A 17,629-nucleotide genomic window follows, 5' to 3' on the forward strand; every position below is an offset into this window, starting at 1 on the left:
ATTTAAATGCAGTGCAGCTAAATTTAGATTTTTGTTGGAATAAATACAGACAATGAATGCATGCTTTGATTATTTTTCCTTTTTGACCCAAAGTAAATGTTACTCTCTTATGTCCAACATAAGAAAATAAACCATAGCATCGTACAACATTTAAAACCCAAGCAGCCTTTGCTGAATCTTTGTATATGCGCATAATAAAAACAATTTAAAACATATTATAATACGAATATGTATTTGCTGCAGGCTTTATAGAATTATAAGAAAATCTAGATAATTAATACATAATGAGAACTGAATGACAAAGCCAAAATAGTTTAGAAAAAATCTGTCTCAAAGTCAGTGCGTCATATGTCGAGGACTATGCTTTTGCTTTTGAAAAGTGCAGTTTACAGAAAAAAATCCATCTATTCTTATTCAGAAAGCTGTTTATTCCAAGTCAGGCTCCACAAACTGGCACAGAGACCATCAATCAGATAATAATAATAATAATAATAATAATAATAATAATAATAATAATAATAATAATAATAATAATAATAATAATAATAATAAAGCACTTTTCATGATACAACATCTCATGCTGCTTTTAATAAGCTCGATACACAAAAAAGATTGTTTTGAACAGTATATTAGGCAGAATTAAAAGCTGTAGTATACAAGACAGGAAATGCAGGGTTTGACAGTGCAGACTGACTTCACGATTGATAAGGCCTGAGAGACTGTTCACAGCCTCAGTGCCTCCCAGTGCCCCCCGGTGCAGGGAGTCCTGCTCTGGGGTCTGAAAGAGGGCCGGACTCCGAGGAGTGTACTTCATGTGTCGGTGTGTAAACGGTTCACAGCCCACTGACGCAGTCACGGTTCTAGGCAGCAAGTTATGAGATTTTTGTTACATATGTTATTGTAAAGGAGGTACTTGTGGAGCTCATCAATAGGATGATCTAAACATCTAGACCAGAGAAAAGGACATCCATGTTTCCTCAGAGCCATCAGCAGGAATTGTCTCCACATCTCTGCTCTTGAAAGGGATGGAAAATGCTAGCTCTGGTGATCTGTCTTCAGCCGAGAGGAAGCTCCCAGATTTTGGCCTTCCTGAGAACAGCGTCCAAGGACACCCGTCATTCTTTCAATGAAAGTGATCAGAGTGTGGTGAAACGCTCTGTCATCCCTGTTTTCATACCTGTGGCATCGCAGCTGTTACACGCAGAAAAGAAACAAAACGGCACTGCTAAAAAAACAGGATGTATTCATGTTATTTGTTACCGAGTCAGTGAGTCAGGTTCTACCATAGAGAGCCCAGCCAGGATATCCCAGCAGTGGACAAATTTGGGATGGAAGTTCTGAGAGGTCTGTCTGGTGTCCTTGGCTCAGTCTCCTGCTCTGTCTGACTAGGTTGTGTAGAACAGTATATACAGTGCATATAGAAATCTGATTGGGGATATAGCTTTAACAAAACTAAAATTATTTCTTACAGCCATTGCAATTGCACAGAAAGTAAGACAGTTAAACTGGGAAGAGTGAGTTAAATGTACCCACTGCCTAATGGCTTCATTTGTTTCTATGAAAAGACTCACAGCAAATAACAAATGTTTGCAGAGGATTTGAGGACAAATAGAAGCATTTTCATTCTTTTGCAGGGAGCTATAGATAAGCTTATTGATTATCCATAATTTAAAACTTATGCCAGAACAGTCTTTAGTTTTGTGTCATCTGATACTACCTTGGACAGTTTTAACCTTGTTTTCATGTGCAGAAATTATGTTATTAGATCATAGTCATGCACAGTGTGCAAATGTCTTCATGAATATCATGTGTGTGTTAATACTAAACTGTAAGATACTGTCTCCAGGCCTTGGAGATCCATTGAATTTAAGCGCATCTCACATCTTCCCACAAAACCTTCATCTGAGGTTTTCCAGAAAGGTGCATTGAAAATTCATCAGCTCTCATTGGATAGCCTGTTACCAACTTCTTGTAAAAACAGCTCTTTAAATGATTTGCTGCCTACAATCTCAATCATGCTTTCACATTTTTAGAAATGATGGTTTCTCTTTAGGTTGCTTCTTTGTAGGTTCTCCAGTATTGGAATAATATTAGGAGCTTCTTAGTGTCATTCACAACATTGCCTCTTCTGTGCCTTTTGACATTTCACTGCTTAAGGCTTTTCGCTGTTGCGAAACACAGTTGTTATTTTTTGTTTTTGTTGATATTAACCAGAGGCATTGAAACAATGTGCTGAAACAGCTAACCGCTCATTCTCACGCTCATCTGTGCATTCTGCCTCTCCCTGCGGCCTGCTGTTGCCAGCTTGTCTGTTTCCATTTCAAAGGCTGGGTCACAGCGTTTGATGGTGACCCGTGGCTATGGAGAAAGCGAGTGACCCCTGTGCTGACCCCCTGTGCTGACCCCCTGCCTGCAGAGGCCAGGGCACAGGAAACAGGAAGAGCCGAGGGAACAGGGGTGTCCAGCAGTGGAAAACTTCATAATGAGAAAGGGCTCTGAAAGGCAGCTTTTTCCACTATCCCAGCAAAACAAAGCACTCCCTGAACAGAACACCTCGTAATGCACAAGATTGTGGACACTGGTTATTGTGTTGAAGCTCTACTACTGTGCGTGTGTAACTATTTATTCTGTTATGGTGCATTTTTAGTTGGGGAAATGGGGTAAAAATATTCTGTCTGCCGCTTTAATGTTAAAGCCGTGCTGCTGAGCTGAGCTTGAACTCCAAGCAGGGACCAGCCCAAACTGCCTGTCTTCTCTGGATCAGAACTGCTGAAGCAGGTGAGAATGTGACTTCTTCTCACTGCTCCTGCTGCTAGTCTCTGCTAGTCCTAAAAACGCGACACAAAGCCAGTCTGACCATGACCATGATCTTGTGGACAACTGAACAACTAGACTGTACTTGTAGGACAGTGAACAATCTACAATATTCCTCAGGATGAGAGGGTTGGAGCTACAACAAGTGTTCAGCCATGTTGAGGCTGCAGCTGCAGGAAGTACTGTTAAGGTTAGCATCAGCAATGAGGTTGTGGTAAGGACTCAAGCTAGGGGGGCTGGAGACAGTTGCACACGGCAGAGGATCCAATTAGAAACTGAGAGGAGGTCCATTTAAGATTTAGCATTGCAGAACGAAACAAGCTAGCCAGCACCCTGGATTCCTTCAAGAAACAGAGGGATGAGATTCTTGGGTCAGTCTGATGCACACAGTTAGAAGGATCAAATGGCTTCCTTTTGTTCACATTCATCTCTTATGTGCTCACACTCTCTAAGATGCAGTAATTACACCACAGGTGTAATGGAAATCGACTCGGGAAATGTTTCCATCTCCTCTGCAAACAATGAACAATGACTAGTTTATCTCCTGTAATACTGTCGTACTGATTGTAAAGTATAAAGCACTAGTAAGGCCTCGTTTATATGGCACACAATTTTAATTGTCTCATTATAGAAAAGGTATTGCTTCACGGCCTCAGCGCCTCCCAATGTCGTATTGTATTCTTTGTTGGTGATGTTTGTCTGTTTTTGCTGTATTGTTGTGTTGGATGCTGCCGTAACACACATTTCTACCAGTTGTTAATTGGATTAAACTGAAACAATTTGTAGCAGACAATATATTGGAAGGCCAAAAGCATCGTGGACCAGGTGGCACGCCCTCTCCTTTGTGAATTTACACTACTACCCGGCATGGGACACCTATGAAACAGGCACAGCAAATATTTCACCCCCCCAGCCATATCACTCTCAAACCATGTAAAGTAACTCTCTTATCTCCAGTAATATGTTGGTGATGTTGATCTGTTATTTGCTGTATTGTTGTGTTGGATCCTGCTGTACAGTATAACAGATTTCCCCCAGGGGATAATAAGGCTGAACAGTGGGAGCTACTGCAGGACTTTGTTTTCACACAAGCAGAGCTCTGATCTTTTCTGCCAGCTATGATTTGCAAAATCCTCCAGGGGCTGAATTCTGCCGTGTCCCCTGCCTACATTATTAGCAAGATGAAAGGCAGCATGTGACAAAGCTTAAAATGCCTTCTGCTAAGGCACTGAAACCACAGAGTGGAGATGCAAATTCTAGCATTCTCCTGCAGCGTTTGAAGTCTGAGCTGGTGCTGACAGCTACTTGTCGCTGTATGGTGTTCGGTTTTCTCAACTATAAATAAAACCTGTTGCTTCGTCTTGAATTGCACAGTCAGTCAGGAGCGAGATCAGCCTGTGTGCGGAGTGAAGACGGCTGAGGTTTAGCTGACAAATCAGAGATGGGATGAATAGTGAATCACGGCCCCACCTCCCCTGCTCTGCTGGGGCGCGACCTCACAGCCCTGTTGACCACAAGCCAGACAAAGGGATTCTGAAGCACCACGCAGGACAAGAATTTAAAGGTCAGACAGGTGCCAAAGGTCAGTGGTGAGTGTCAGGCATCATCTCTCGGTCCGCTGCTGCTGTGCTCCAGTTCGGGGTAACTCTACACTTCCTGACGTGCCGCCCCCACCTTCATCCGATTCGGCAAGCGGTGCTGACTTCTGCAAAGTGCCACCGAGCTGGCGGGGCTGTGCTGCGCAGAGGTCGTCTGGAAGAGGCTCTGCTCCTGCCGGGGGGCTGCCTCGCCGGGACCCCGAGAGGGCCAGCAGCTGTGGCTCTCGCTGGGCTTTGACAAATGATCCTGTCAGTCCCTTTAATGACGGCAGATCTCATGGCATTCCTCATCCAGTGAAGAAAAGATTCAGACCCTGGGGCTGGATAACAGGACCAATTCGTGCTGGACGAGTGTGTATCTGTGCCTGGTCAGCTTCAAATATTGCAAGACGAGAGGGGAACAGGCTGTTTGATACAATGTATTATGCAGTCGTTGCAGATGGGCTGTTTTTCTTTTCTGTTCTACTGCAGCCTCTTAAACAGGTCATAAACACTGCCCCTTGTTTTCAGCTAAGAGCAGGCTGCCACCTCTTTATTTAATACATTTGATTGGTACCTCTCCCGGGGGAAGATTGACCGTACATGTCTACTGTCTGTGTTTTAGGGATCTTGCTTATAAATACTGATCAGAGGTTGCAAGGCAGTGGCGGGCTGGAAATCATTGACTTTTGGGGGGGTTTTGGGTCCAGTGTGGATGTGGGTCTGTAGTGCTGTGTCTCTTGAGCACAGGGAGCTCTGAAGCTCTGTCACAGCTCCTCAGCATGTCAGCAAATGGTCAAACTGTTTAAGTCCAAAGCTAATTACTCGCAGTCTCTTGTGAGTCACATTCCTCCTTCTCCCCTTTCTAGGGTGAACCTTAACACCCGCAGAAAATTAAAGTAATGTTGTAAAACACAATTATAAAATCAAACAATGCACAATAATTTTTTAATGGTTATACTTTTTTCTCAGATTCACGTAGAACTCATAAATAAATGCCTTGACCTATTATATTGTCCTGCTCACTCAGGCACACACTACCTTTCAAGCCCCTCCAGCGCTCTGTTGTCTTTGCATGAAAAGGTCTGGTTGTGGGTGATCCCAGCAAATATTTAGTGTCAGCTCTTTCATGTGAACCGAAGAATAGAGCTGTCAGCGCTGTCACTCGCTCTGCCCCCCTCCCCCTCACCGTCCCCACCCCGGAGCCCGGGGCTGAAAGATGGAGGCCGTGCGCCTTCCTCCTGCTAGCAGCCTGATGGCTCAGGCAAGCGTCAGGGTGCCATGGAGAAGGACCAGAGGTGGGTGGTCTGGTGGTCTGGGCAGCTGCTGGTTCTCACACGCCCTGTCAGCCCGGCTCCTGGAGGAGCCTGTCAGCCGAGCTGGGTGTGACGTGCAGCTGTGTGTGTGAATCTGAGCGCGTGGGCTGGCTGGCCAGCGGTGGGGAAATACACTGCACGGCTGATCTCTTTCAGTGGCACAAGAAGAGCGAGGCAGGAAGCCACTTGTATCCAGGAATAGGGAGTGGAAAATGGAGAGTGAGATTAAAGGTCACGTCATAGCAAGATGTACAGTATGTATCCAGGAACAGGGATTTGAGAGTTATGATGGGTTTTGCATGGGACATCAGCCTGAGCTTACAGCTTAGAGCTCTGCAGACATCACACACAACGTGACACGTTTTCGTATCTTCGAGTCCGAATCCAAAGCAGAGGATCCAGTCTGATTTAATGAGACCAGAAGATAAGGCCCAGCCAAGTTTACAGAAACAGAAAATTTTAAAAAACAAAAGTCAGCATACAGTTTTTTTTTCAAAGAGGCAAAATAAGTCAAAGTAATAGACAAGGCTCCGATTGACAGTGATGTATACAAGTAGCTGGGCTCCAGCTCATCGGGAGACAAGGCCATGTGAGACAGCAGGCAGGGCGGGCAGCTCGCTGCACCAGGGACGTGCTGAGGTTAACACACACTGCAGGTGAAGAAACTGCACCAACAAAAATTGGTGCTTGTTCTTTTTATTTTTCAGAGTGGAATGAATCTAGGCTTGCTCACTAGAGAAAAGTGTGATCAGTAAAGGAAAATGAATAACTGGTGTCTGACTACAGGTTTGGAGAAGACTTCACTCACAAAGGCAGGGTTTGGTTTCACTGGCAGTGGAATGTGCCCAGCAGGCAGACATTATTGGGAAGACTTAGGGCATCTCTGCAGAAGTTCTAAAGGAACAAAGTGATCATAAATATCAAAGCAGACAGGTGTTAAATTGCTCCACACCAGCTGGCGTCTTTTTGAATTCTGCAGTTTTGTGTTGTGTTTTAATATCAGCTCCTGAGCTGTTCTTCAGTCGCCACACTGTCAGCCTGCAATCGAGTGAAGTTCTGTGCTCTGACCTACGGGTCTCATTTATCAACCATTCTCAAAAGGCATTTCAAATATTTTATTCTAATTAGATTTTTCTGTAATAGTAATTATTTGCTGATATTTGATTAAGTTGCCATTGTACTTTCCATCCCCAAGAATACAAAGCACTTCATGTGGAAGAAGGGACACACAGCGTCCATTTTGCACCAGCAGCCCCACCTGGGAGACACACAGTGATCATTCTGCACCAGCAGCCCCACCTGGGAGACACACAGTGATCATTCTACACCAGCAGCCCCACCTGGGAGACACACAGTGATCATTCTACACCAGCAGCCCCACCTGGGAGACACACAGTGATCATTCTGCACCAGCAGTCCCACCTGGGAGACACACAGGGGCCATTAACTACTCTGCCAATGGAATTAACTTTAGGAACTTTAAGGAGTCCATGATGTTCAACCCTAAAGTCGAATTTATCCAGAACCCCAGGGTTAACAACATTACTTTGAGAAGCAGAGCATGGAATCTTTAATGACCAAGTAGTCAGGAATTTGGTTTAATATCTGAACAGTAGCACCACCTACAGCAGTGTCCCTGGTCTCTAGACTTCTGTATTGGACATCAGTTTGGAAATTTTGGGAAGAGTGCCTCACAGTTTAACTTACAGTTAAAAACAGAAACCCGCACGAATAACATGCAGATGACTAATGTGCTGCTCTTTTTTCTATGCATATTTACTCACATTGTTGCTTGTTATGATTAATTAATTAATCTACTGAACTGAGTAGGTCTCTGTGATGTGTTCATCTTGGATGGAATAAGAAACGGTCTGCAGTCGGTCACTATCGAGCGTACAGCACTCACTGCTGGTCACATCTGTCGCCAGAGAAATTACATCTGCCATCCGATTCATCTCTCACTTCCCTGGCCCTGACACAGCTATTTCCATCTGCAGAAGCATTTAAAAGAGCTGAAAGTACCGGCATCTTCAAATAATATAGCGGTTGAGATGGAAGTAATTATCCTGTTACGGGCTCTTTCATTTCTACTGTGCCGCGATGCTGCTGAGCGGAAAAGACCGGCGGCTCCATGCGGGATGTGTTGTCTTCAGAGCTTCACTGCTCTCGGAAGAGCAGGGAAAACATTGGGAAAGCTGGGAGAGGGAGTCAGTGGGTGAGCGTGCTCGGACGAGCAGCAGCCAGCTGTGAAAGTTCTGAGTGGAGTTCTCCAGCGCAGAACTGGCTCTGACAGCACGGCTTTGGGCCTTCGGAACAAGACGCAGCAGACAAACAGGATTCGATTGCGCATTTAATCGAGAGCCGACCAGAGATCTCGAGAGCTGGGTGTCGCCCCGTCTGTTTCATCCAGGAAGTGGATGACTGAGCCAGTTTTCAAAAAGAAATAAATCAGCTCTTCCTTTCTAATCATGTAATGCTAGCTGTTTTCATAAAAATAATCTGATTTGAATGAGATCTCTGTCTGACTCCAGTAAATGGCGTGTGGTCTCTCTGCTCAGCTCCTAGGATCATGTCCAGTATTCAGAGACAGAATAAATGGGTTGTTTTCTTCAAACTGTAAACTGATAAACTAAAAATATACAGACTGATGTGTGACACATGCACATAACAATTTGAGTACTTCTTGTGCTGATGCAAAAACCCAGAGGTCTCCTCTATTCTCTTTCCATACACCACATCAAACAACTGCACGACGTCACTGACTCAAGACTTTCACAGGACTGCTGGATTCTGACTCTCGGATGGAGAATTGGGAGTGAGAGCCTGATGTTTTCTTTAGATGTGGTTATAGCAATGAAGTCAGATTGATACCTCTGACATTTCTGCAGTGAAATCTGTGAGGACGTGGTCTGTTTGCCTTCACACTAAGATTCTGAGATGCTTTCCCTTATTAAGGCTGTTGGAGACAGGCCCATCAGTAGTGAATTATTGATTAAAAACCCTTCTTTCTGCTACTGCTTTCTTTTTAAGACAGCCTAGGAGCACAAGCTACCAAAGTTGCTGTAATGATATACATTACTCACTAATAACAACGTGTGCAAAAGTGTTTTGACAACAGGACTAAACAAATTGAACAATCAGCGTCCATTATACCTGCTAGATGCCTTTGATGACAGATTTACATAAGAGACAATATTGTCGCAATAAAAATTGAAATCTATGTCACTATGTAACTTTTCTCTGGTTGAAATGCTCATTTTTGAGATTGTGTTTGCAGATTCGAGAGCTTTGTCAGTCTCCACATGGTCACTTTCAGTTGCATGAAAGAAGTGGACAATCGCACTGAATGTAAAGGTTTTGCATATCAAAGCCTAAAGAAGATGTGAAAGAAAGGCCCTGGCCCTTTAAGAAGAGACTGGCTGTTTTGAATGCTTTATGTGACACCATCAGACCTACTGTATAGCCATCTGGCCCAGAGCATGGCAGCCTGTCGAGCCTTGATTCCCTGAGTCTAAAGGACAAGATAAGCAGCAGACCTGATGGGCACAATTGGAAAAATAACCTGTTTTCATTAGGGATGACCTAAAAGACATTTAAAGCATGACTGAGTTTTGGAACCAAAAGCATGTGGGGCATTTTCAGTGCCTCCCATTAATTATACAGAACAGGACAATTCTGGCTCCAGTACATATGCAGTATATGGAACGAAACCAGTGTCTGTGTTTCTCATGTTAGAGGAACATCTGTCCTGACAGCCGTGCTTGCACACTGGCGCCGCTCTGCTGGTGGGCAACGTCATTTGTACACAGGACAGGGGTGAGGAGGGCATGCCCTGCCAAAGACTGAATCAATGTTTTGACTTTTAATAAAGAACAAAGAAGGCCAGTGTGTTTCTTTAGAGGGAATTCTTTATTTACACAAGAAACACCATGCCCTGACATCCAGTTCTGCATGCCTCAGGAACACACGGAGCACGTCAGGTGCATTCCCTGCCGCAGAAAGGCACTACATAAGAAACAAACGAGCAAGGGTCTGTAGGAAACAGGAAAGCTGTCAGAAATGTCATTTTACAACAGCTATTCGCTATGTGCACGCTAGTATTTCTCCCTCAGCCCACTGCAAATGCTAATTTAAAATGCTGCAGAAATAATTTCCTTTTTCCACTACAATTTGCAAAAGATTTTGGCTTGGAAGCCAGCCTGTTATACAGAAAGGTACCCAGAGTTTCCTTCAAGAAAGACAACTGTGCGACTGCATTCAGAGAAAAGTAAAAGTAACAGATCTCACACTGAGTGAATTTGTATCTGATGAGAGCTTGTTGTTATTTTATACTGAAAATAAAATACAGAGATCTTATTTGTAAAAAGAAACCAAACACACAGCTCAGGATTGCTGTCTTGAGGATGTGAGTTTAATAACAATTGTATTTTTTTTAGAAAATGAATGACTCTGATATTTCCCATTTGTAAGGATTTGGTTATGATGTCTCAAATTAAGAATGTAAAGATGACAGTTTGTTTTTCGAGATCTGGAGTTTGCGGAAACTGTCAGAGTAGGACATTATTTAATTAATTTCAACAGGTGAGATAAGTGCTTAGCAGAGGTCTTAAGACATCGAAACTGCATCTTTCTGCAGAATATTTTTTCCACGTTCAGTCATACCGTGTTCAGGAATATACTGTACAGTGACATGGACAGCTGGGGAAAATAAGCTTTTCTGAGCTTTCCTTCCTGGAACTGGCAATTATTGATAATGTTTTCATCCAGTTTTGCTTGCAGATATTTAAAAAAAACAAGAAACTAACAATTACAATCAGAATTTCTTTTTGCCAAGTAATTTTTCAAATTACAATCAAACAATTTAAATAAAATCTTTCAGTTACTTACAGCAAAACATACAAAATGAAACCCATTAACATGCTAATGTAGACTAAAAAGGAAACCTTTTAGACATACACAGGTTCAACGCATTAAAACCCCAGTCATGCAACCAAGAATACTTTACTTAAACTTTTCATTATATTTCTTAAAACTGATCAAATAAAACACTTTGACTATTTGCTGATATGTACAAAATTTAATAAAACCAAAGAGAATTTTCTGCTCACTTGTATTCCAAGATAATTAGCTAGGAATTAACAGCGCTGGTACTGTACATGTAAGAGTTTCTTATGTGTGTCTCCAGGGTTCAGAAATATTCAGACTTCTGAAAATGTTTCTTTCATGTTGCTCTAAACCAAGAATAGATTAACACTATCTACTGTTTGAATGTAACAAGTAAACTAACTGTAGCAGGAGGACCAAGTGGTTGATATTTTAGGAAATGCAGTAGCTGCTTCCACATGTACAGTAATTATTTATGATGTCCCTGGGAATCCACTGAACAGCTCTTTGCTCATACCAGTAAATGGACACTCCCTTGAGAATTTTGTGCAGAATTGCTTGTTTCCCATAAAATCAATTATGTTACAGAGGAACAAGGAAAGGTTTTTTCCATGCTGAAAAGAGAAGAAAGGAAACACAATGGCTGTGGAGCCTTCTTCAGGTGTGAACACATCCACAGCCAAATAATTGTTTCTTTTCTTCTCTTCTCAGTGTGGAATTAACCTTTACGTGTTCCTTTGCAGCCTACGCCTGCTGATGCAGCTCCCTACAGTACTTGAACTAATTACGTTACAGTACCATTATGTTATACAGCAAGAGTAGCATGTTGCTGTTTGGGCTTTAAAAATAATTTTCCTTTCGATATATAACTAGTTCCACACTTGACAAGTGGTATGTAAAAAACTCTGTAAGAATAAATTGCTGTTAAAAAGTGCACAATTAAAACTTTTATATCACAGTGAAAGTTATAACTCAGCATTCCACATTATTAAATCGTGCTCAGAAGATGACACTTGTAGAGGTTGGCCTGAAATCCAATCTTCCATCCCACCGTCAGTAACTCTTACTGATGACTTTACCCTCAGTGCCCTGTAGTGAAAGTACAAAGAGAATCGGCTTTGTCTTCAACACGTCAGCATCGCAGCGTAGTGCGAAAGGAACAACGGAATATGCTGACTCGTGAAGCGTGCTGTCTGTGTGCTGAATGCACACATTGCAAAACAAGGCTGAAAACTTGCAATGATTTCAGCATAATTGTTAGAATTAAGAACCACAGCCTGATTGCGTGAGCTTCAGTGAAACCCAGATCCACCAGTTCAGGGCTGACAAGCTTGTAGCCTTTGCAGAATGTGGATAGAAACCGCTCCTTCTTTATTTCATGGAAGATTTCACTGTGACAGTGAAAGAAGCTGGTTGAGTATGGCTACTTCAGGGGCTCCCCAGCCTGAGCAGACTCTGAGGGCTCAGTGGTGCTGAGACTCTGCTCACAGGAGGAGCAACGCTCTTCCCACTTCAAGCGGTTTGCAGCGATGCCATCCAGCATGGGCTGAAGCTGCCCGTTCACCTTCACCAGAGCCTGGAAGACACAGCAGGGGCCAGAGCGTCAGACCGCAGCCCTCTGACTGGTCAGGCCGCCGCCTGAACACACGGCACGCAGAAACAAGCGTTCAGAAGCCACGGGGCTCTCACTGTCCTCCTGGTGACTTTAGAAATCCAGAATGACAGCTCAGAGCTTGCCTTCTTTTGCACAATGTCACTCGAGTGAGTAAATGCCTATGTAATGGCTGGCTGAAATATTAAATGAAAGAGAAATGACTGATGTTTTAAATGAGTTTTGCACACAGGTGTGCACAAGGACAAAATCAACAACACGCCTCAGGCTGAGGAAAGACATAGTTACTTTATTAGCTATTTTGTATTGTCCGGCAGGTGCTACGGACAGGGTTAGAACCCACTGATGGGAAAACTATATCAGACATAACGAAAAGGGTGACATAACTGAAATATGTAATTATAGACCACAATGTCTGATGTCTTTACACCTTACATGTAAATTTATGTAAAAATGTATGGAAAAAGTTATCTAAATAATGGGATAAGTATCCTTGGGAATATCCAACATGGATTTAGAAAAGACAGGTCTTTCATGACAAACCTCTTAAGAGTTCTTTGAACAAACAGCAATAGTAACAGATACACACAAAGCATGTGATATGTTGTATTGACAGTTAGAACACCTTTTAGAAGTTCTTCATAAAAGATTAAATCTCCAGTTACAGATGGCAATCATCTGCGTTGAATTAAAGATGGGTTAATGGATGCTTACCAGTGATGAGAAGGGTTTATCTCACAGTGAGATAATTACTGAAGTACCAGTGGGACCTGCATGAGCACCACTGATCTGCCTGTTTAATGTCAACGAATAACACTGATCGAGCAGCAGAATGCACCTCCTACATCAGAAAGGGAAAAACCACACTACAGGACCGGTCAGAAACCCATCATTCAGACAAGTGCAGAGTGTGAAATGCAGGTAGAAAAAACAGATACTTTTTCTCAGGATTAAAAACTGAGCTAGAGATCAGTAATCTGCAGCACTGTGAACAGGAAGCAGTAATCTACACACTCTGAGAAGGGATTGTGAATCTACAGGCTCTGTGGAGGGATCATAAATCTACACAGTGAGCAGGGATCAGGAATGTACTGCACTGTGAAGAGGGATCATGAATCTACACACTGTGAGCAGGGATCAGGAATGTACTGCACTGTACCTCATAGAGGGGCTTACAGATGCCATCAATCCACTCCAGCTGCAGGGCAGGCAGCTCATCCTTCCTGTTACGGTCGAAGATCGCCTGTAGGAGACATCAGTTAACTGTTCTTACTGTTTGTAGATGTTGCTGGCCCTGTCACTGATACACACAATGTTGAATACAGTATCTCTTTTTAAACCCACAGTTACTTCATGGAAATATGGTGAAAAATCTTTTCAGTCACCAATACTATACTAAGTGTTATGTTCACTTTCACCTTTGTTTTCTCAAAAAATATATCTGCTAGCTAACTTTCCGAACACAGCCTCCTGTTTCAAGAGAAGTTTTAATGAGAAAGGAACTAGGATTAAAAAAGTGATAAACTAACTTTCTGTTTATTTTTCAACATTGTTTTATTGCCTTTAGTGACGACCGTGTTAAGCATCCACATAAAAGCGAAATAAAAATGGATTTAGAGCTGAAAGGATCATTGCTGACATTTGCCACCGCAGTGGAAGCCTACTGCAGTCTTTCTGATGTTCCTGTGTAGAAGAAACGTCTCACCACATTATAAGCAAATTTACAAGCCCTTGGGAAGTGAAAGCACAGTGAAGGCATGTTACTTAAATCCTGTACTAAACATGGAAAACAAGCATAAATTATATCTTGATTAAAAACTGAAATGCAAAACAGCTGCCCTGTTTGACTGCTTTCATGTACATAAATAAAGTTGAAGGCACGAAACTTTAAAATTTGAGACACTCATTAATTAGGTCAGTTTGGCCTCATCCTAGCAGAATTTTCAGATGTCTCCCGGGTTACTAAGAAAATAAAGGGGCTGAGTTTGCTGTTTTAATTGGAAGGCACTGACAGTCAGATTTAGAGCTGTAAGTCAGTCCATATTAGCTGTAACTTTTAAGGCGCCAGGCTTATCTGCTGAGGGATACATCTGAGAAAAAGCGTGCTATTCGGCCACACAAACAATAAATCCTGAGCTCTCTGTGCTGGAAATGGCAGGCTGGAGCTTAGAGCTTGATCTGAGCAGCTCAGAAACTCTAGGGCAAGCCAGTCAGACAACAACACGTGGGAAAGGAAATATTTGTCAGGGCAAATCTGCAGAAAGGACTCTGGAGCCGAGCTGAATGTTTTGGCCGCTCATGACTTTCCAGTCTGGAATTACACCACATCCCTGCGAGCTCCGAGCAAGGTCAGGTGACGGGAGCGAGGGCAGGAGAGTCACAACACGATGAAGAGTGATGCAAGGTCACACAATAACAGGATGTGTGCTGTATGTGTAGCATATGGAGCCGATTAGAAAGGATTTGCATGACTTTGCATGTTAAACAGAACAGGAGTCTCCAAGGACAAGTACTTTACGACTGACCAGATCAGCTGAGATTAAAGACACGACGGGGCTTCTTGTCTCCACATTCTTGCTTGTTTTTGGCACAGGTGCTGGCCGGAGCCCAGAGGGACAGACGAGTGCGGGAGGTGTCTTGTTCACTCTCCAGCAGTGGGCAGATGCAGTGTGCTTTGCTGAAGTGTGACGAGGCCCTGTGTTATGAGCCATAACCACAAGCAGCTCGATTCGCCGGCCAGCAGACTCTGGGCCCAGCTGCCCTGGGCCCAGAGTCTGCTGTCCCGCGGGACAGCTGCCTCGGCTTGCGGGTCACGAGAAGACTCAGCCCCTCCCGCCTGCACGAACGTCAGGTATTCAGAACCCTCAGGGGGCCTGGCACCAGCACCACCGAGTATTGCTGTAGTCGACACAAACCTTGTAATGGGTGTGATTTCTAAAAGGCCTTGGCACACAAAGGGGATTTCAGGTTGTGATGAGGATTGGTGACGATCTTTCCAGACCTTGTGAGTTTTGGTTTCAGGATCAGAAACTTTCCCCTTGTAGAGCAAGTGTGCACTGAAGTTAAACTCATACAAGTGTACTTTTCTGTCTATCTGTCTTAATAAGATTATTAATAAAAATTCCTGGTATTTGTATCCAGGGAGATGTCAAAGCAGTTTTCATTGAGGAGGGGACCTCAGTTTAGCAGCTGGCACCTCTTTCAGCAGACTGTTCCTGTCATTATACCGAGGCATTGGGATGAAATTTAAGACTAAACATGGTATAAAACTGGGATTAAGGGTATGAAAATGTCCTCTGAAAGAAAATCAACTCTATTCATTTACACAGATTTTGGAAAGACATTCCAAATGCATTGTTGATATACCAGTAAATTATTATTTCCAACAAGTGGGCTTACTTACAGATGGTGTAAGCTTCAGCTCTGATCTCTCTCTGTCCCCTTGTTCAAAAAACTCACTGGTCACCAGCTCTGCGACCTGAAACAGCACAAGGGAAGGAAGTGGGACCCACCAGCGCTGCCAGATGTGTGTTTTAATACGGAGTGTTCTGTTCTCTCTGCTCGCGGTTTCTCTGCTGCTCCAGGGTGGGCTGTTATCTCCTCAATATAGTGACCTGCTTGGCTCTAAAGTCTAGAGCACCAGAGGGGACCCAGGGTTCTGAGACTGCAACTTTAAACTCAGTATAATCTGATGTACAGTATGAACTGATAGGCCTCTCCAGAGCCACTTCCTTCTGTAGAGGCTCACGGGAGGCCAGTGCCTAACGGGAGAGACACAGGGCTCAAGGAAGGACCACAACTTGGATGGGACACCAGTCCACTGAGGGGAACGTGCACCTGCACACACACACATACACGTGCACACATATTCACACACGCGCACACATATTCACACGCACACATGCGCTCACAAGGACCGGCACATACACAAACACACAATAATCAGAGACACCGATTTCCCCAGCCTGCAAATCTTTGGAAGGTGGAATGAGACTGGTGCACTTGGAAAAACCTCAACAGACACAGGGGCACGTGCAGTCTCCACACAGAAGGTGCTCCAGCCTGGAATCGGCTGTGCCGCTGCGATGCCCTTTCACGTGAAATTATTCAAGTGGATTTCAAGTGTTGTGCCTGGGATCAGGAAAGATAGCTTTGTAACTCACCTGTTTAGAGATTTCCCATGGACGTGTCACAGCTCCTAAATCGCATGCAGTCATGAGCAGAGATCTGAGGACAGTAGAGGTTAATATTAGTCCCAGTCTTCTAGCAAGGTAAGGAGTAGTCTACTGATGAACATTATATTCACCTCAGGAATTCTCTGTGCTCCTCATTCGTCCAGTTGAAGTCCCCCGACAGCACATACTCAAAGAACTTGCTTCTTTTCCTAAATCATGCAGTGGAAAAGTGTAAGGCATTCAATATCTTCACAGGTTTGAACAAGTTGGCGCAAAGCACTGGTTCACCCAATGGCACAGAGAACAGAGATGTGCTCTAGACCAGCAGAAGGCAGACTGGCAGACGGTGCTCTCTGTGATGACACACTGCTGTACAGAGGTGAGCTCTAGTAGAGTAGAGCCTTACAGCCTGTTCTGATTCTCCATGCGAGGAACTGTTTCTATCACAGAGCTAGAAAGTGAACGATGAAATGTTCAAAGGTTACATGTAAAACAAACAGGTGGAATGAACAGAGAAGTTGCTTCATTAGAGCAGAAGAACAGTTATAAATGAGAGGAGGCCATTCGGCCCATCTAGTCTGTTTGGTATCTAAAAGCTGATTGATCTGAGGACGCCATCCTGCTGTTTCTTGAAAGAAATCAGGGCATCGGCGTCAACAGCAAGTCTGGGTAGCTTCTTCCAGTTTTCCGCAACATCTATTATATTGAAAGCTCTGAACAAATTACCATTCAGCCCATTTTTCTCAGCCTCCCACCTGGACTGTAAACAAATCAGTCCTGCTCTGAGATAAGGAACGGTAGCTGTCGAGGTAAGGAAGCCAGCTCCCAGCATGCCTCCAGCAAGGCATGGCTTCAGTCTGAAGGGAGACGAGTCTCTCCCAGCTCACCCGGATCTCAACTGTGCAAATCGAAAAAGGATCCTGATGAAACTTAACAACCCTTCATCGGCCATCTGTGACAGCCAGTAATGACCTATTCTAGTGTAAAACCAGTATATACAGTAGTACAACCATAATTAAAAGACATACTACTCACTGAAAATATAAGGTGAGGTCTGTCGCCAGGATGGCTTGTTTAAGTAGCTGCATCATGTTGCTGTATTCTTTGGAACAGAGATTGGCAAAGATGTTATGACCCTGTAAATAATAACGTCATGTGAAACAAATTGCTGAGAAAAGTTCTGTCAGCAACACAAGTAAACTTCACCTGACGTACAGAGCTGTGGGTCCTGAGATTCCCTGATTTCTATAG

The 17,629-nt window shown here is 43.6% G+C and overlaps 1 protein-coding gene across 2 annotated transcripts in view; it reads right to left on the reverse strand.

The window, feature by feature from the left end:
- Window positions 1-9,606: 9,606 nt before the first annotated feature.
- pde11al (phosphodiesterase 11a, like) overlaps window positions 9,607-17,629 on the reverse strand; it is a 33,529-nt gene continuing 25,506 nt past the window's right edge. The window contains exons 15-20 of one of the 2 annotated variants that reach the window (XM_006636210.3): window positions 17,414-17,514; window positions 16,510-16,587; window positions 16,367-16,430; window positions 15,607-15,681; window positions 13,363-13,446; window positions 9,607-12,167 (exon numbers count right to left, since the gene is read on the reverse strand). In XM_006636210.3, the coding sequence (XP_006636273.1) occupies window positions 12,015-12,167; window positions 13,363-13,446; window positions 15,607-15,681; window positions 16,367-16,430; window positions 16,510-16,587; window positions 17,414-17,514 (555 nt within the window). In that variant the 3' untranslated portion in view covers window positions 9,607-12,014. The other variant, XM_069194710.1, reaches the window with a different exon arrangement.

Source organism: Lepisosteus oculatus, chromosome 10, assembly GCF_040954835.1.
Source record: "Lepisosteus oculatus isolate fLepOcu1 chromosome 10, fLepOcu1.hap2, whole genome shotgun sequence".
Lineage (NCBI taxonomy): Eukaryota > Metazoa > Chordata > Actinopteri > Semionotiformes > Lepisosteidae > Lepisosteus > Lepisosteus oculatus.